This window comes from Penicillium odoratum, assembly GCF_028828045.1.
Source record: "Penicillium odoratum strain IBT 22623 chromosome Unknown utg000008l_segment0_segment0, whole genome shotgun sequence".
Lineage (NCBI taxonomy): Eukaryota > Fungi > Ascomycota > Eurotiomycetes > Eurotiales > Aspergillaceae > Penicillium > Penicillium odoratum.
Genome location: NW_026643150.1, coordinates 3,353,863 through 3,372,986, shown reverse-complemented (window position 1 = coordinate 3,372,986; position 19,124 = coordinate 3,353,863). Strand labels below are relative to the sequence as shown.

The 19,124-nt window shown below is 49.5% G+C and overlaps 7 protein-coding genes across 7 annotated transcripts; 4 read left to right on the top strand and 3 right to left on the bottom strand.

The window, feature by feature from the left end:
- Positions 1-54: 54 nt before the first annotated feature.
- N7520_011492 (putative mitotic spindle checkpoint protein (Mad2B)) lies at positions 55-888 on the bottom strand (the record flags this gene model as incomplete). The annotated part of the gene is made up of 1 exon (XM_057145425.1): positions 55-888. One exon carries the CDS (start codon positions 886-888, stop codon positions 55-57), a length of 834 nt encoding a protein of 277 aa, XP_056991179.1.
- A 3,735-nt stretch (positions 889-4,623) lies between these two features.
- On the top strand, positions 4,624-7,876 carry N7520_011491 (uncharacterized protein; the record flags this gene model as incomplete). Its single annotated transcript, XM_057145424.1, has 3 exons — positions 4,624-5,442; positions 5,509-6,038; positions 6,103-7,876. The coding sequence occupies 3 exons, from the start codon at positions 4,624-4,626 to the stop codon at positions 7,874-7,876; spliced, it is 3,123 nt and encodes a 1,040-aa protein (XP_056991178.1).
- Positions 7,877-8,155: 279 nt separating this feature from the next.
- On the top strand, positions 8,156-9,435 carry N7520_011490 (class I SAM-dependent methyltransferase; the record flags this gene model as incomplete). The annotated part of the gene is made up of 3 exons (XM_057145423.1): positions 8,156-8,194; positions 8,378-9,130; positions 9,178-9,435. 3 exons carry the CDS (start codon positions 8,156-8,158, stop codon positions 9,433-9,435), a joined length of 1,050 nt encoding a protein of 349 aa, XP_056991177.1.
- A 158-nt stretch (positions 9,436-9,593) lies between these two features.
- Positions 9,594-10,998, bottom strand: N7520_011489 (Zn(II)2Cys6 transcription factor domain-containing protein; the record flags this gene model as incomplete). Its single annotated transcript, XM_057145422.1, has 2 exons — positions 9,594-10,808; positions 10,930-10,998. 2 exons carry the CDS (start codon positions 10,996-10,998, stop codon positions 9,594-9,596), a joined length of 1,284 nt encoding a protein of 427 aa, XP_056991176.1.
- A 784-nt stretch (positions 10,999-11,782) lies between these two features.
- On the top strand, positions 11,783-13,366 carry aglA (putative alpha-galactosidase; the record flags this gene model as incomplete). Its single annotated transcript, XM_057145421.1, has 1 exon — positions 11,783-13,366. One exon carries the CDS (start codon positions 11,783-11,785, stop codon positions 13,364-13,366), a length of 1,584 nt encoding a protein of 527 aa, XP_056991175.1.
- A 290-nt stretch (positions 13,367-13,656) lies between these two features.
- N7520_011487 (phytanoyl-CoA dioxygenase family protein) lies at positions 13,657-14,583 on the bottom strand (the record flags this gene model as incomplete). Its single annotated transcript, XM_057145420.1, has 1 exon — positions 13,657-14,583. One exon carries the CDS (start codon positions 14,581-14,583, stop codon positions 13,657-13,659), a length of 927 nt encoding a protein of 308 aa, XP_056991174.1.
- Positions 14,584-15,157: 574 nt separating this feature from the next.
- N7520_011486 (Het-C domain-containing protein) lies at positions 15,158-17,447 on the top strand (the record flags this gene model as incomplete). The annotated part of the gene is made up of 4 exons (XM_057145419.1): positions 15,158-15,236; positions 15,284-15,431; positions 15,484-15,642; positions 15,698-17,447. 4 exons carry the CDS (start codon positions 15,158-15,160, stop codon positions 17,445-17,447), a joined length of 2,136 nt encoding a protein of 711 aa, XP_056991173.1.
- Positions 17,448-19,124: the final 1,677 nt, after the last annotated feature.

The window sequence follows — 19,124 nt, the reverse complement described above, 5'->3', positions numbered from 1 at the left end:
CGAACAATTTTCATAGCCTGACACAAATATACCCTCAAACAGGAATAAGAATGTTCAAGGCGATTGCTCTGAATCCACTGGTTCGTTAAACTTCTGCCGCGCCTCCTCAACCCATAACTCCAACCGAAGTTCTCCGGCCTCCACACGTCGTACCGGTACAGTTTTGGCGCGGCCGCTCGATTGCCGAACGGGCGGCTGTTGGGGCTCGCCATTTCGCAATTTTGACACGGAAAATGGGGCGGTGCAGGATCTGAGATGCACCTTGCCAGGTTCGGCGACAATCCACGTTTGTTCTTCTTTGGTAGTGCCTGCGGGGGGCAGTGCGTCTTCGCGCACTTCGATGCAGACGGTGAAGCTAAATTCGTCATCCCGTGGCAAGGGGGTCAGGCGTGCGCAGGCGGATGCGAGTCGAGCCAGACAGGCTCGAAATTGTGACTCGAGGTCGACCGAAGTTGGCGCGGGACCCCGGTCCGAGACGGGGGCATCTGGCCTGGAAACATCTTCACTTCTGTCTTCAAATGTAGTGTTTACCTCTCCGACAGGGGCCCGAGGGAAGCCCGACAAATCAAAGGCATATCGTTCGAGGGGCTGATTTGTGCGGAGAGATGATATAATGATACTGACTGCCGTTATTGTGCCTTTCAAGATCTCTGTCCCGACTGCGATTGATGCATCGTTGATATAGTCACACACTTTCGGGTGACGAGATTGACGGACGGGATAGTTGTAAGCCCTCACAGGAAGGAAGGTCGCGCGCGGGTAAACGGAGCGAAGGAAAAGTATTTGGTGGACCGACACAGTAAGGAAGCTGGTGAAAGAAGCCGCCAGTGCCGACTGATTGGTGGGCAACGATCTGGTGGCAGGGATCGGAGCGGAGAAAGTGGTCATGGTGGTGGTACTACTGGTCTCACTGGCCATTGGCATTGCCGTTGAACGATCCGATGTCGTTTCCACGGGAAGAGTGGTCTTGACGGAGTCTCGAAGAATCTGAATGATGTTCCACCCTGAAGCTAATCATCGCTCTGCCTTTCTAAATTCATCGGTCAATTTGAGGGGCTATGAATATTTCAAAGTGATCGGATTGGTGAGCGGGGGATGTTTTGAGAAACAGCGTCATCAATATTTTCCCCCGCCAATAGTCACCGATAGCAAGGCCAGTAGACAGATCGAGTCGGGAAAATAGGTGGGTAGACTGATATTATCGGAGGTAGAGAGAAGGGTATGTGGAAAGACCCTTGGTGTAGATTGGAAGACGGGGGGTTGGTGTTGAAGGGGTAGAGGGTGGGTTGAACTGGTGGGAGGGGAGGAGGGGGTTTGAAGGGAAAACCAAGATACATACGCTTGGGTGGACAAGACAAGAAGATGTAAACCCTCAAAGCATGAGGAACGAGAACGATATAACCCTAGGCGCCGATCCCAAAAAACAAAGAAAAGAAGGTCACTTGTTCACGTTCTTAAAGGGCGAGAGGTGGGTTTGCAAGCGAAGGGAAGGAGGGGGCGTAGGCACAACCCTAGTAAGGGAAAGGGAAGTCGTAAAAAGCCTTCGGGGCCTGGTGGAGCTGAGTGATAGGCGTCGAGCCGGACGAAAGGTGAAGGCGATGGGTGGTCACGATGGTTTCCCCGGTGGCTTTGCTCGAGGGGGAGAAGCAGGAGTGGGAAGTTCGACGGTCAGTGGAAGTCACGGTTCCCGTCACGTGGTTGCGTCATGGGTTGGCCCTGCAGAACTACACTTTTTTTAGCTTCTTTGTTTTTTAAGATTTCAAGGATTTGAGCGGCTAAAATTTAATGGTTTATTTTTGACAAATGGTGCTCTTAAGATACTATATTTCGTTATTATTACTTGACTATATGAGATGAAAAATTAGGTGGAAGACTTTGCCCTAGCGTGGTGCCAAAAGAGTATAAGAATAGTCAGGAGCAAACAATACACCATTTCTTTCAGCTGTAGTGCAGGTGTACTGCCTTTTTCTATAACAAAGATTCCTGTCTCTCTTGCTTATTTAAAAAGCATTTATTTATTCCCTCTTTTCGCCCTCGATCTCTCTTTATTTATACATCTTTGGTTCCCTAGCTACTGGATGATTGAAGTGGGTGTAATAACGGGACATTTTAGCGGGAGGAGAGGGCTGATCATCGCAGCCAAGCGAATAGAAAGAGAAAGAAAAGAGAGAAAAAAAATCTAATCAGTAGTACTTCTGGCATACAACCATAACACATCGTATAGTACTCAACCTTTGAGCAACTTAAGGACCGATGGGTTATAGCCGAGAAGAAGCAACTCATTGTTCTACTATGGTGCTTATCTGGAATAATGTAAAGATTGTTTTAGTCCCCTTGACGGAACCAAAAAATCAGCTGTTTCTAAGATTATCTTAGAGGAATGATGTTACGGAGTATTGTACCTGAGATTGAACTACCAAAAACCTTCTTTGACTGGGAAGCTCATCCATGGACCTATAGGCATGAGGATCCACTGGGGCACGGATACCAGAGGCTAATAATGGTATTGTGGTACAGATTAAATACAGCAATGGTTCACATTGTCTCACTGATTAAAGTCAGGCCACTATGTAGCAGAGCGGTACCGGGTACACCCCTCTTGTAATGTAATGGTAAGACTTGGCACTTTTCCCGATGATCTTCCCATCTCTGACGGCAGTGGCGGCGACAAGACAAGGGTACGACTTCCCGGGGAGACCACCATTACTTCTCCGGCACTAGGGTGGAAAATATACAACATTGAGAGCGTATGAGATGGGCTCCATATGCCGCGATTATCAATTGATTTTCCACCTGTTTCTACTGTCACCGCCACCAGTGATGATCTTCATTTTCTCCGGTGATCATGATGATCTTAGTAAGGATTTTTAGTGAGGGGCACACAACCCCATTTGGAACCATTCCACCCTCCCCCCAGCATGACGCGTTGTATACTGCAAAGCTATCAACGGTCTCCCATGTTGAAAACTTTTTTCTGTTTACTAATCAAGATTCCTCTATGGTACCTGACACTATTGTCGACTACACTGTCTCAAAGCTATAGTGCGTAATGCCAACGCATGGTCTCATCTGGCTGACATTGAGTCAATTCTGTGGGCCCTCCGAAAAGATCGCGATCCACTGGTACTAAGCGGTGTCAGGCCGTGAAAATCTGATAATAGCGCATTATCTCAGACCCCCTCTCGCCAATCTATCTCTAACAGGAAAATAGTGTACCTGAGCCTGTCAATTTGAACGCCCAACGAACACGGGTCCGACCAGGCACCCTCGGTACATACACATGTACCATGATGCAATATACGAAGATTACTTCCGGATCACGGACTAGGAGTCCTTGTCACAAAATGACGTGTTGACTTGACTTGACTAAACCCACTCAAACACCCCAAAAACCTAGGGCTAAACAGGAGGCTCGTCGCAGCTGCTGCATTTCACTACGGAGTACTTACCCAACAGCCTGGGTTTCTACTATTGGACAATGTTCAAGATAACGCTAAAAAAAAGACTATCCCGGCTTTGTCAAGCCTTGTCAGCCCAACGCGGGCCCAGAATCAGGAGACCAAGTGTCTGGGTATGGTCGCCATCTCAAAATTAGGATATCGTTCTGGGTTGTCAACCAACGGTTCTTTGACTACAACTCATGGCACGTAGAATAACTCTATATAGTCTCTCCGCATGACTCTTATAATTGGTGGTGAGCTTCTGATGATAGTACTTGCTACCTCATCAGCTGCAGCGTCTCAGTCTTTCTGACATCAGGAGCAAAACTACAATTCATTGAGGTGTAAGCCCGAGCCCCATTATCTCAAGCTCATCAAGGCAGGTTTGGCGAGAGGCAGTTGTGGGGGCAAAGTGAGTTAGGAATTATACCTCTTTCTAGAATGAACCCGTCACCGATTTCCACGGGTATCGCATGTATTCAATCCATGGATGTCCATGGATGTCATTGAAAGCCAGGTTACAAGTCATTAACCGTCACATTAACCGTCAGGGTCAGGGATAGGTCGAATCATGGAAAGATGTTTTCGGTATAGTCCACAGTATAATCAATTAATCGATCGCATCTGCAACAAAGCTGTGAACTGAGCCTTGGAATGCTAAACATTTGTTTCCTTTCCCCTAGTGTCTTTACCAATTCCGATGTTTGTTCATGTAGATAACATGTCTCGGATTGGATTGACCGCCCCTATAGCAAAGGACATGTCACCGCCCTACCGCTTAGTAACACTGTTATGTATTTGGCTTTATTTAAAGGGTCGTCGACAGTCAAAACTATCAAAATGCAGTATAGAACTGACTTTTGCTGTCACATATAAAGTGAAGTGAAAATAATAACTATTCTGCTATGATCAGTATAGAATAGTCTTACGAATCCTGAGTGCGGATTTCTGCCGTTTTAAAATTGGATTGGGTGTTCTTTAAACATCACACCTCTGCCCCTCGTGTATCACTTATCGCGCCCGCGCGCAACCACCAAAACTCCTTTTAGCGCGTCACGGCCTGGAGCCAACTGTTTATCTCACTCTGTCTGTTTACTCGCCTAAATTCATCGGCGCAACACAGTCAGGAGAACAGATCCTTTGCATCAGTCTTGCCCATTGATTCATTGAACTATCGCCCATCATGGAGCAAATGCTCTTGTCGCTCCTTGGAGACACTCAGTCCCCTAAGGCCGATACAAGAAAGGCTGCAGAGCTTCAACTAAAAAGCCTGTATACAAACGAATCATTCCCTATTTCCCTCACCGCCATTGCCTCACATGAGTCGGTTCCCGTCAACCTTCGCCAGTCCTCCCTGTCCGTGCTCCGCACCTTCATCGCTGCCTCCTGGTCCCCCGTCCTTGACGAATTCAAGGGCCAGATCCTTGTGACCGATGAAAACAAAGCTCAGATTCGGCGTGCTTTGCTCGAGTTGGCGACAGTCACCGAAACTCCCGAGCGCAAGGTCAAGGCCTCTGCCAGTTATGCTGTTAGCAAGATTGCCAGTGCGGATTTCCCGGACGACTGGCCAGACCTGCTGCCTTCGTTGCTACACATCATCAATGATCCCGCCACCACCGATGGTGCGCTACACGGTGCCTTGAAGGTCCTACTGGATTTGGTCGACACGGGCTTCGGTGAAGATCAGTTTTTCAATGTTGCTCGCGATCTGGTTTCGTCTCTATTTGCCGTCGCTACTTCGGAATCCCGCCGGCCTATGCTGCGGGCTCTCTCGGTTGCAGTCTTCCGGTCTTGCTTTGATACCTTGGAGATGGTTCTGGAGCAACACAAGGTCGCAATTAAGCAGTTTGTGGATGAGTTGCTGGGTGGATGGTCGCCATTCTTTATTGAGACCCTTAAGGCGCCACTTCCTCAGCAACCTAGTGAGGAAGAAGCCAACAAGGGGGGTGAAGTTCCCTCGCAATGGCGTGGGGTTATTGGTCTGAAACTTCAGATTGTTAAGGTACTGTTAAAGTCTTGCTGGTCCAAATCTGAGAAAGTTGGCTAATAGACTAAATCTCCCTAATAGACCATTATGAAGATCCGAATGGTATTCCCTGGACTTCTGACTGCTCAGAGCCCGAACTACTTCTCAACAGTTTGGACGGAACTCACGAATGCATTGCCGATCTACCAAAACTTTTTCATTGAAGAAGAACGTCAAGGGCGTCTGGAGGATGTTGACGGCCTTCCCTACTCACTCGATTTCCTTGTCCTGGAGGAATTAGACCTCATTCAGACTCTTTTAAAGGCTCCCCCTGTAAAGGCGGAGCTGCAACAGCAACTTCAGAATGCGGGCGCTGCGGCAACCACATCTGGCTGGTTGCCCGAGATTATGAAATTGGCTAGCTCATACGCCCAAATCACCACAGAAGAGGAAGGCCTATGGGAGATTGACGTGAACCTGTTTTTGTCAGAGGAAACATCTCTTACTGCTAACTACACTCCCCGCACTTGCAGTGGCGACCTGGTCATCAAGACTGGCGAATGGCTAAAAGGAACAACTGTGGAAGGACTTCTAAGCCACATGAACACTGTCTTTGCGGATGCTTCGTCTTCGTAAGTTCTATGATTTATTTACTGCGCTTTGAAAAGAATCTCAGCTAACTTGAACATCTGACAGTTGGAAGTCCCGCGAAGCATGCCTTTACATTCTCAATTGTCTGCTTCGTGACTTTTCTGAGGTATCTCAACAAATCTCTCCGGAATTGGCTGCCCAATTCAACCAGTTTGTGCACTATGCAATTCAGCAGGAGCAGGAGCTTTTGCGTGCACGGGGTTACCTTGTGGCTGGTGCCTTGGCTAAAGTGTCGGGCGATGCGTTCCAGCAAACTACTACCTCATACTTGGAGGCTACCTTGAAGGCCATTGCTGAAGATCCCGCTGAGGTGGTTAAGGTTGCTGGCATCCGAGTCCTGCAGGACCTCATGCCATCGCTGCCCGCCTCTGCAGCACGCCCATTCCAGACCCTCATCATCTCGGCCATCTCGGAGTTTGTTTCAGCACATGACCTGCGTGAAGATGTCGAGAGTGACGACCTTACAATCACTCTGGCCGAGACCCTCCGAGACACCATCATGACAGACCCGGCCATCGTCCTATCATCGACCGCTATTGACGTTCTGTTTAACATTGCCAGCAGCGGAGCTGAAAATTTCCAATTGACTATGACAGTTACGGAAGCCTTTGAGGACATTGTGGAGCAAATCGCCGAGCACGGCCCCGAGGCTTACATGCACCTCTGCGAAAAGGTGCTGCCCTCGTTGATGGGAGCCATTGACGTGGGTAATCTTACTGAGGAGAATGCTCTGACCAACTTCGCAGCTGACCTCCTTCGGGCTCTGGCCGAACGGAGCCTGGAGCCTCTTCCTGCTGGATTTGTCGAGACGGTGATGCCCAAGCTCAACCGCCTACTTTTGGACTCTGATGAGGCTGAGCTTATCCGACCTGCGACGGAGGCTGTCCGCCATATTCTTGCCCACGACTTTAACCAGTTCGTCGCCTGGCGGGATCCACAGTCCGGCAAGGAAGCGATCGAAGTTGTGCTCGTGATCATTGATCGACTACTGGGGCCGGCTGTTGACGACAACGCCGCCACCGAGGTCGGTCAGCTCGCTGCCGAGCTAGTGGAGCGGGCCGGCTCGGAGCGTCTGGGACCCTATCTTCCCCAGCTGCTCCAAGCTGTGGCCCAGCGGCTTGCGACTGCTCAACAGGCCCAATTTATCCAGAGCCTCATCCTCGTATTTGCCCGGCTGACGCTAATCAGCGCGCGTGAGGTTGTGGACTTCCTCGCCCAGGTCAATCTGGGTGGCTCCAGCGGACTCGTCGTAGTCCTGAGCAAGTGGCTAGAGAACTCTGTCAACTTTGCGGGTTATGACGAAATCAAGCAGAACATCTTCGCGCTAGCTCATCTGTATGAGCTCTCCGACCCACGAGTGTCACTGGTGCCAGTCAAGGGCGACCTGATTGTCCAGGATACCGGTCGCATAAAGACCCGGTCGCAGGCACGTAACAACCCGGACCGTTTCACAACGGTTTCTGCGCCCTTGAAGATTATCAAGGTGCTGGTGGAAGAGTTGGCAGCAGCTTCGGGTAACAAGGAGATCGATGCGGCTGCGGCTCGTGCCCTTGAAGATGCCGACAGTGATGATGGGGATGATGAGTGGGAGGATGAGCCCGGTCAAATCTTGGATCTTGGCTTGGGTATGACAAAACAGGAGTTGATGAGCTTTGGGGAGGGCGGCTCCGAGAGTGTATTTGGGGTGCGACGCCGTGATGATGAAACCCAGAGCTTCCTTGGTGACTTTTTCCGACGAGCATCTCAGCAACCTGGATTCCAGGAGATTTATGGGGCATTGACCGCTGACGAACAGCTCAAACTGCAAAGCTTGAATTGAATATTGAATTGATTAGATGAGTCTCAAAGAGGCCAAAAAAAGGAAAGATCGACCTAAATTCAAAATGGCATGTCAAGTTATGTAAAAAGTGGATCCAAGCTTATGATATATTGTTCTGCGGGGTTGTTTTGATAGATCAACTTTCCAGTATCCCGTGTCTCGGGATTTCAGCTTCAGTGATAGCTTCACCATCGCTTTTTATTTCATCTTACCTTTCCCACTTTCTTTCTTTCTTTTTTTCTTTCTTTCCTTCTTTCTTTTCTACACCTTTCTCTCATTATGCCCCATCCAAATCCCCACGAACAAATACAAGTTGATGTAAGTGCTACCTTTGGAGGGAATCATGTATCTGAAATCTTTCCGCGTCTTGACTCAAGTATACTATACTATATGAGCCTCTCGGCCTTGAATCCCCCTTGCTTTTCTTTTACCCCCTATCGAAAAGATTGATGCACTTTCACCCCCTATGGTCCCTTTCACATCAATTTTCCTGCAACACAGTCTCACCAAGTTCTCCACCAGACAAGTGACGATGAATCCCTCTGCGACAACGAAACCATCGTGGACTCCAACCTCTCCTTCGCCTCCTCCGTCCGTGACTACTGCTACGAAAACGGTCGCCGCTACCACGCCTACCGACATGGCCAATATCCAGTCCCAAACGACCAAGAAGAACAAGATCGCCTCGGTCTAGTGCACCACCTCTTCAAATTAATCACCGGAGGCGACCTCTACCGCGCCCCAATCCAACCCCGCGAGGACCGCCCCACTCCACCCCCGCGCCGTATCCTCGATATAGGCACTGGAACCGCCGAATGGGCTCTCGAGGTCGCAGAAGATTTTCCCAACGCAGAAATCATCGGTACGGACCTCAGTCCCATCCAGCCGAGCTGGGCACCGCCGAATTGTCGCTTCTTTATTGATGATGCTGAGAGCGATTGGGCGTACACCCCCGCAGAGGCGTTTGATTATATTCATATGCGGAGTATGGGTGGTGGGATTGGGGATTGGTCGCGATTACTGAAGCAGGCGTACCAGCATGTGCGGCCTGGTGGGTGGGTGGAGGTGCAGGAGTTTGAGGCCATGTTGACGTCGGATGATGGGACGCACCTTCTTGCGCCTACGGTGGTTGATTGGATTGACAAGTTGAATGGGGCGAGTAGGAAGTTTGGAAAACCAATGAATGTCGGTCCACGGGTTCAGTCTTGGATGGAGAGTGGGGGATTTGTCAACGTGACGGATGACATATTCAAGGTGAGTGTTTCCTGGGTATTTCTATGCATTATTCTCATTCTCGACAGTGTCCCATTGGGGGATGGGCTAAGAATCGCCCGCTTAAGGAGATAGGTCGCCTTGGGAAAGTTCTTGTTTTGAGAATTGTGGAGCCGTATAGTCTTGCCTTGTTTACTAGGGTGCTGGGCCTCTCGTTTCAAGAGGTACAGGTCTATATGGAAAAAGTGTGCACCGAATTGATGAACTCCAATCTTCATCTATACTTCTTCTTTCATTTTGTTTATGGGCAGCGGCCCATGGAGACGAATGATCAGATTTCGAAATGAGAACCTGACCTTACCCATTTACGGCTACTCATACGATTTACGATTGATGAACATTTCGGTGTTTCGGTGTTAATGTATAAAAGTTTCATTTCTCTTTTTTCATTACGTATTAGACTTGGGCAGCATCAGGAATGTCAAGGGCGGTTCGCGACCAGCGTTCATCGCCCACTCCCAATCCCTAGGACGTGACAGATTCCCGAGACAGCTTCCTCGGGCGTCGCACTGGCCCTGACAACTTGCACGACCTGATCTACGCGCTCCTCGTCGCAACTGCCAATCGTTTCGAGTATAGTTTCCAGAAGCTCCTTTTTCCCTTTGCCTGTCCACGAGTTTGGTATGGAAATGGAAGGGTGCTGCGAGAGTGACTCATGGGTAAGAAATTGTGGACTCTGTAATGGTTGCGAGACGTTAAGTGGATCCTGGTTTGCAGTGAAAGCGCCAATGGATGATGAATGTGAATATGAATCCGGATATTGGTGTGCAGGCATGAATTGGTGTCCATGTCCCCATTGTGGATGCTGATATAATTGAGGCTCGTAGACCGGATTTGTATGTGGGGCTGGCACCTCTGGAATGTAGCTGGCATAGTCCTGCATGTATGGCGCATTACCCCAGTCTTCCGCATAGTGGGGGCCGTCACCTTGATACATCTGTGACGCAATGCCTACTGGCTGTAGATTCTGCATAGAAATCGAAGCAGGTAACTCGCCAGGTGCAAAAGCCGGAATGCCTCCTTGACAATGTGCAAGATTCGTGTCTTCCACGAAATCTATCCCACCGTCAGCACATACGATCGCAAAAAGAGACCCAACTTGGGGAACTTGGAAAGTCTCAATCATAAAAGAAAAGAAAAACTTACTAGCGCCAATAAAGGCCGTGCCAGTCGTTGTCGTGATATCCTCAGTATTGGTCCCGAATGTCGATCCCTGATATATCGATTGCGTATGACTCGCCGTTCCACTCCCCGTACTATCAGGACTATTGACAGACAAGGAATGTGTCATAGCCGATGACGAAGGCGACGACCCATCCCAACTCCCCTCTGTCATTTCCGTCCCTGCGCCGCCAGCGCTCGCATACCCAATCACGCCACCCACATCACTAACCATCCCCTTCCCCAATCCCGCATACCCAGACGAGCGCACAATGCGATCGTGTTCGCGACCGACACGCTCGGCGCTAAGTTCACGAGGACGAGATCGTGGTCGTGGACCCTGACTTAACTGCGTGCGCAACTGCGCGACCTCGCGACGTAAGCGCTCAATGATCTCCGCTTGGCCGATGTGTTCGCGATCTTCGGGGGTAGTTAGGTAGGTGCATTCAGCTTCGATCCCACGAATGATACAGGCATGACAAGGAATTGAGCGATCACACTAATGAAAGATCGAATCAATATCGAAGAGTGAGTGGTGGGTGAATGGATCGGGGGTTCGGGGTGGATCGTTCCGGGGCGGGATCGACTTTCAAGGGTGTTCAAGGGGTGAGGTTATGTACCTTGACTTTGCGCTCACGACATCTTAAGCAGGATTGCTGAGGGCGGATTTTGGTCTTGGATTCGGGCATTTTTCTGAGGAAGTGAGAATTCGCAAAAGTCTGGAGGTTCTGGATTTCGGATTTGGCTTTCCCCACTAGCCGTTAGGACCTCGGGGAGAGACCCTGTTCCTCTCTTTACTGTGACTTCAGATTATCGATCTATCCACTTCTAGTAAGAGTTAGATGATCACTTCAGCACAGATATTCCATTCATTCTCGAGATAAACTTGCTTTCTGCAAGTCTTCTTATGTTTGCTTTTTTCTCTCTGTTTTTTTCTTCTCAGGGGAACAATTGCTTTCGCTATGCATGATTGCGATGTGATGCATCTGACGGGCATACCGATCTCGTCTTTTTACACCCATTGGTAGGAATCTTCGGAGCTCAACACGAGTATAAGCAAGGGGGAATTGTGATTAGTGGCTCAGCTCTTGCGCCACTTTATCGGCACTTCAGCTGATCAGCCACGATCTAAACTGGGCTCTGACTTGGTTTGATTCCTGAACTCCGATCTACCTCATCTTGGGCTTCATTTAACGCTCTTATCGGACGATGCCACGGTGACAGTACCACGGTGGCAGTCCTGAGTACCACGTCCCCCGCTGTAAACGATAGCGCTTGCAGATCTGCAACGGAGCTCCGGTGCGGGGAACAGCTTCAGTGTGAAATCCCGGAGTTTTAAATGCATGGATGATGCCTGGAGAAGCAAAATAACATTGTTGTTGATTGGCTCATTGCTGTGAAACTCGAGCTCTTTTCTTTATACAAGCATCCTAGAGCATGAGACAATCGTTCACGAATTGGACGCCAGCAACAATGGCGAGTCTTCTAATGACCCCATTACTTCCGGTCATGGCTTCAGTTGAGAACCCAGGTCTTCTTCCTAGCCCTCCAATGGGATTCAATAACTGGGCCCGATTCGAATGCGATCTTAATGAGACGCTCTTCACGGAGACTGCGGATTCCATGCTCAACCGCGGCTTGCTTGATGCAGGCTACAATCGTCTCAACCTTGACGACTGCTGGATGCAAACCTCTCGTGCGGCCAATGGCTCATTGCAGTGGAACTCAACCCTCTTCCCCAATGGTATTCCTTGGCTGGCGAACTATGTCCAGGAACGCGGTTTCCACTTGGGCATCTATGAAGACGCAGGCAATGCGACCTGTGGTGGTTACCCCGGCTCTTTCCAACACGAGGAGCAAGACGCTGAGACTTTTGCTAACTGGGGCATTGACTACCTCAAGCTGGATGGTTGCAACGTCTACGCCGAGGATGGACGACCTCTACGAGATGAATACCACTCCCTATACAGCAAGTGGCATACGATCCTCAACGAGATGTCACAGCCCTTGATCTTCTCCGAATCTGCACCAGCATACTTCTGCACCAATGAGACCGATTGGATGAGAGTCATGGACTGGATCCCGTTTAATGGGGATCTGGCTCGCCATTCGGACGATATCCTTGTTTACTCGGGCGAAGGCAGTGCGTGGGAAAGCATCATGGCGAACTACGAATTTCAGATTCAGCTTGTACGCTACCAGCAGCCGGGCTACTACAACGATCCCGACTTCCTGATCCCCGATCACCCGGGTCTGACTGAGGACGAGAAGAAATCACATTTCGCGCTGTGGGCTTCATTCGGGGCACCGCTCATTATCAGTGCTTATATCCCCGATCTTCCGGAGGAGGTCATCACCTTCCTCAAGAACAAGGATCTCATCACCGTCGATCAGGATCCACTGGCCGAGCAGGCTGCTTTGGTTACACGTAACGCCGATTTCGATGTTCTAACCCGCTCACTGGCAAACGGAGATAGACTTCTCACTGTGCTGAACCGTGGAAATAAGACCGCGAAGATCACAATCCCGGTAGCGCAGCTCGGTCTGGATTCCGGCTGCCAGTACCGTGCCCGTGATCTGTGGACTGGTGCCGTTGAAACGTTCAAACATTCCGTGGAGATTACTCTTGATTCCCACGCCACTATTGTCTACCGCATCACACCCCCGCGCGGATGCACAAAGACTACCCCAACTGGTATGATCTTCAACACAGCCTCTGGGAAGTGTTTGACCGCTTCAAGCACTGTCACGTTCAAGGCATGTGATGCGATCGATTCCCAAGTCTGGTCTGTCTCTGGATCTGGCAGTCAGCTCACTCTGAGCCCATTGTCGGATAATTCTAAGTGTCTTGCCGCCAAGGACGGGTCTATCTCACTTGTAGAATGTGGAACTGGCTCTGGGACCATCTGGTCTCATTTCCTTACGGGTCACTTGAAGAGCGATGATGGTTGCTTGACTGATTCTTCGGGGGCTAGTCTGGGTAGCTGTGATCAGAGTGTGGCTGGACAAATTATGGGGTTGCCTAGTGGTGTTCAGCTGGCTGCTGGGATTGCTTAGGAATGGAATGAAATGCTACTCAGGTAGGCTAGATGTTTATGGGTGGTGGGTATAGACTGCAGATAGCTTCAATCGCATATAGAGATGACTAGGTAATTCTCATGGTCTACTGCTAGCTACAACTGCAATTTGTAAGAGTAGTGCAGCCTCTATGACTTGATATAGTAGACGCTCACTGTAACTGAATAGTAGAGGACTGGATATGGCGCCCAAGGAAGTTCTCATCTACATTATCTTGACAGTCAAAGAATAAGGTTCCTCTCGAGAACATGGTGTAAATTTACAGAAATCTACCCCTGCAACGAATACCCAATTCCCTCCCCAGTCCCCATAGCCACCAAATTAGCCCTCATCTTCTCCGGCCTCTCCCCAATTCCAAAAGCAGCATCATCCCTATGCACCCAAGCCCCAACCCCATGCTGCAACACTGCCGTAGCCCGCACTTTCTTCTTCTCATCATCCCCACCCTTCACCCCCAAACTCCCATGCAATGTTAACCTCGTCTCCTCCCCACCCTCCGGCTTCGCCTTATAAACCCCCCGATGCAAGATATTACTATCATAAAACACCGCATCCCCCGGCTGCAGCTGCACAACCAACTGACCAGGCAAAGAAGGCTCATACGGAGCAGCATTGCGTTCCACTTCCGTCCGTGCCCGCCGATGAGATCCCGGCACCACAATCAGCGACGCATCAGGACATAGCGCAAGATTATACTGCGCATGCGACTGTCTCCCTCCAGGCGATTTCGCCGCTAGCTGTGCGAGTTCTTCCTCGGCGGATGCGTTTTCCGGAATATCGTCCCTGTGCCAGCGGAGTTCGAAGTCCTTAGTTTCTGGCGCAACGAGGAGGTTAAATAATTCCATGACGAGGGGTTCTTCTGAGGTAGGACTTGAGACGCCGACTAGTTCTTCAACGACTTGAAGGATCTGGGGGGAGAAGTAGCATTTTGCGAAGGATTGGCGATTTGGCATTTCTGGGTGCATGAGGTGCTGGACGCCCCATATGCCACCCTCGGAGGCTGGAGGTGGAGTTAAGGGCCATGGAGGGAATTGTTTTGGGACAGTGCGGAAATGTGGCCAGCCGCCGGCGCGGGTTTTGGTTGTTGCTTCGGTGGCGATGGTGCGGTAGTGGGCGATTTCGGTAGGGGTTAGGAGGTTGCGGATTATGACGAAGCCGTCGCGTTGGAGGGCGTCGAGGTTTGGTGTGGAAGACATGGCGAATGTGATGGGTAGAGAGAGTTGTCTAGGTTCTGTTGTTTTTTATACAAAACGCGGGGCTTATCAGGCGGGGTATTCCAGTAGATGTTACCTACTACAGTCACATTGTATTTATATTCATTGATGCTACTGTGGATCCTTCCCATGTGTTTCAGATCGGATTCTATTAAAATTCCGATTTGACATCAACTCGGGTTGCAGTTGTTGGAGTCACATTCTACCAACTTAGTATCATGGTACTATATGCCTATCGGTATCATCTCGGCCCCGCATTGAAAAACCGTGGTAAATTCACTTACGGGTCAACCTGGAAACAATTCATTGTTCGGAGTTTTATACAAATACAAATAAAAGTAAAAAGTAAACTTAGTATACCTCAGGTGTCGATTAATGATTGGGCTACGATGGAACGTCATCGCGATCTTGGCAAGCCGTAGATCGGTGAGACACAGCCTCTGTGCGATTCTCTTTGAGCCTAACATACCCAACTCCTTGCGATATCATCATATCAACTTGAGAAATCCCACAAGGCACAATTCTCTACGCTTCAACCTTCAGCTCAACCCCCATCATGCCTTTCCATACAGGGATCTCCGCCCTACTGGTGTGTCTTGTGTTACTCCCACAGGTCCACGCCTTCGGTGCTGGCAGTGAGTACTTAGACTCTGCTCCTTTGACAGCTTCTAATCTTCCCCAGACATTGCCTCTATTTCTGCAGTCGAAGGCAAGAACTGGCGCCATGGTGATATCGAGGATGTGCTCAAAACGATCGCATGTATCGCGGGGCACAAATGGACATCAACCATGATCAAGCGTGTTTATTTTGGCAACTGGCTTCGCGATTAGTGAGTTTGTGGGAAAAGGAAGTCAATGCGAGCCCCACTGACAGTGGCGCAGTTCACAGGCGATGGATGTCGGGACCCTGAAAAATCTCCAAGCCGAAACGATCCGCATCTTAGTGTGGGTCCTCTCGTTCCTGAGCTTCGGTTATGCGACTGGAGAATTCGAGGTTACATCCGAGCGACTTGGGGTTTATCGTCCTGAGGAGCATATCGAGTAAGTAGTTCATGGTTGATTCCGGTGGCACGTGTTTGGTACTTACTCTTTCCAGTAACCCTAAGGATTATGCCGATAATGAAGATGCGCGCCAGTACGACGAGCGCTTGCGAGGGCCGATTCGCCAGGTGGAATTGGATATTGATATGGAGACTGGTATGAAGAACTATATCGCGAATGAGAAGGGAGATTGGGCTACTAGCTCTGCCTATATCAAGTATAGCTTGAGTCGCAGCATCCACTACGGACGCATGTATACCCATGGTGGGGAGCGCAAGCATAATGAAGAGGATCTGTGTGAGGCGCTGCGGTGTCTTGGACAGGGCCTTCACACGCTTGAGGATTTCGCGGCGCATACTAACTACTGTGAGCTAGCATTGCGGGAGATGGGCTTCCAGAATGTCTTTCCACATACTGGGACGGCTACCCAGATTAATGTCCGTGGGCATAATATCTTCCCACTGGTGACTGGCACTTTTGGTATGGTCGATTTCTTCCACTCTGTCTTGGGTGAGGCTACCGATCATTTCACCCAGTCGGAGGTTAACGAGATGGACATCGCGCTGGGTGATGCTGAGAACAACTCCCATTCAAACAACTCCCTCAATGCTCTTACTGGGTTACTGGGCAAGATTCCAGGAACGAGAGATCTGGTCCACGAGGCCGAGGATTTGAGAAAGCTTTCTGATGAGCAGGAGATGACCAACCGCTCCCGAGGCTCGCATATGGGCTATGCTCAAACTCGCGGTATGGAAGAACAATCTCGCGCAGACGGCCCATCGCCCAAGCCCGGTCTCCAGGGCATGCCCGATTTCAACGCGCAAGAAACCGTCAAGAAGATCTATCCAATTCTCGCCTTCCGAGACAAGGTTGTCCGGAAGCTGAACTCAATCATCGAAAAGGTCCCAGGCCTAGAAGCGATCATCGACAAGATCACCGAAACACTAACCGTCTTCATCATGTCATTGCTTGCACCATTTATTCGTCCTCTCATCAACGCTGCCTCCAAGTCTCTGCAAACAGGTTCCTCCGGTGTGGTTGCCGCCTCCGGCAAACACCAGTATGAGCCGTGGACCGATCCCCACTGCACGGATCCCACTCACTCGCTCCTCTCCAAGGACCACTTCGCCAACATTCTCAACGAGCCGGCAGGCCAGGTCGCCTCCGCCATTGTGAAGTACGTTGCCCCCCGCATCCTCTACGCCTGGCAGCATATCGACGTCCCAGAACACGAAGTGTTGAACGATTGCATGAGAATCTTCCACCACCCCGCCTTCAGAGACATGAACAACGAAGCCCACCGCACCATGTTCGAAGCTGTGCAGAGCTGGGTCCACTCCCGTCCAGACCGCGGTGCCGACCTAAACGACGTTCTCGGTTCCGAAGGTGTCAGAGCAGGCCGTAACACTGGTGGTGTCCCTCACACACATGGCGGCAGTGGTGGATTTGCTGCGCTTGGTTCCCAAGGTCATGGACATGGATATGGACAGAACCAGGGCCAGGGTCATTCTTCCGGTGGACTTGGTGGGTTCTCTTCGTTTTTCTCGCAGCAGCAGTCGGGCTCGCAGTCAAGCTCGCAGCAGTCTCATGGCTCGGGTTTGCCTTGGGATAAGCTTTCTCATCTGCCTATTCCCGGTATGTCCAATCTGAATAAGCTGGAGAGTACTATTTCCAATTTCATTCCTGGCGGGTTTTCTCATGGCTCGAGGGATTTGGATCATCAGGCGGGGAATGGCACGTCGCAGGAACAGCAATACCATGGACAAAATTCTGATGGCCGGTCCGGATATCATGGCGGGTACTGATGGTCAACTCTGATCTACGGTCAAGCGTACACATTTAGCGAGTTGTTCGAAGTTATGAGGTTTATGAGACAATGATAGTTATGTGAAGCTACAACGATCATAGAATTGGTTAGGGCGTTTAATTTTCTGTCGAAGAATTATTCTTTTATTTCTTAGTGTCATCTCTGGGTTTGTATAAATTTAGTGCCTGGATAAACAACATTTTGATAAACGTATCGAGTGCCTCGCTCAAAGTCTCGAAGCACTAGGTAAGCGATAGTCACAAAATTTGGAAAGAAGAGATGTGAGAATCTCGTCACGGTCTTGATCTCAGCATAAAGAAGGGAAGACTCGGAGATCTCAGATGGAAGGTACAATTGTTGTGTTCAGTCAGACTGCGCGCGCTGTGAACAGCAAACGAAACGCAGGTATCATCATATCCTGTCACAACGAAGGACGCATAGTCACGAAGGACCGAAGAGAAAAGAGAAAAACAGAACCCGCCCCGATGGAATATCAAAGGAATTTCTCACAAGGAGATGAACTCAACATGCAAGTATTTTACAGGGATAGAGCCATAAACCAAAACCCAAAAATCAAACCCAAAACCACCGAGAGAAAGTCGAAACCTACGTGGAAGAAAGGATAGAAGAAGAAGGGAAAGGAGGAAGAGGAGGAAAAGCTCACGGTATTTATAGTCCAGGGGAGGGAAGTGAATCACGCTTGGGACAAAGCGTGGTGAGCCTAAGGCAAACCATGAAACTATGGCGTTGAGAACGTGATTCAACCTGATTTGGGGCGCTGCAGCAAACTTCTGTTGCTTGTGACCTCCGAGCTTCCTTCACCTCCGTCTGCTGCCAGTGTTGTTTGCATTTTTGTGGTCCAAAATATAGTGTAGACTCTTGATATTGAATTGCTTCTTATGGATAGCCTGAGTCAATCCACTGATATACGCTGGATGTACTTGGCCGATCAAAAGATACGAGATACGAAGAATGTCGAGTCTTGTTAATGAGTCCTAGTCCTACAACCCCTTTCCAGTCTAGCCGTCTGCTCCGAGCAGTATAAGTAATGTATTTCCCCTTTTTGATATCATCTTTGTCAATGTATCTGATCATGTATTTTGGCAATCGTAGTTTGGTACTGACAAGCTGTGTTTCACGGGGACTTTGGAATATGTGAATGAGGATGGGGTGACGGGGCATCCTAATTCCTTTGGACAGTCAATCTATCGTCTGTGTTGCCTTCCCTTTTCTTGAATCTCGCAAGTCCAGTTCTCAGAATAGTTGTGAGCCTTTGTAGATATGTACGGAGTAAGCTTTAAAGTGGTCGAGTAGGCGATGGTTGATTGAATGAAGACAGTAAGCCTTTAGTCTGCTTGGCATGCTATGTTTTAGTAGTTAATACCTAACAATCATTTCATGCAATGCATTTGCTGTTGCAGTGAATAGTTTATTAGGCCCAGATCATCTCTTCCAGTCTGATCTTCTCTACCTAGTTGGTCTGTGTTCATCTTCTATGCGCTGCTGTGGCACTGACACTTCCACAACCATCTCCAGGGCTCTTACAACACAAATATTCTCACTTATTTGTTATCCAATACTTAGTAAGAACAACATATTTCCTACATTCTCCTCTGTGTTGTTGACCAATTCTATGCTTAGCGTCTCCGAAGCTGGTCTCATTTTCCTTCGCAAA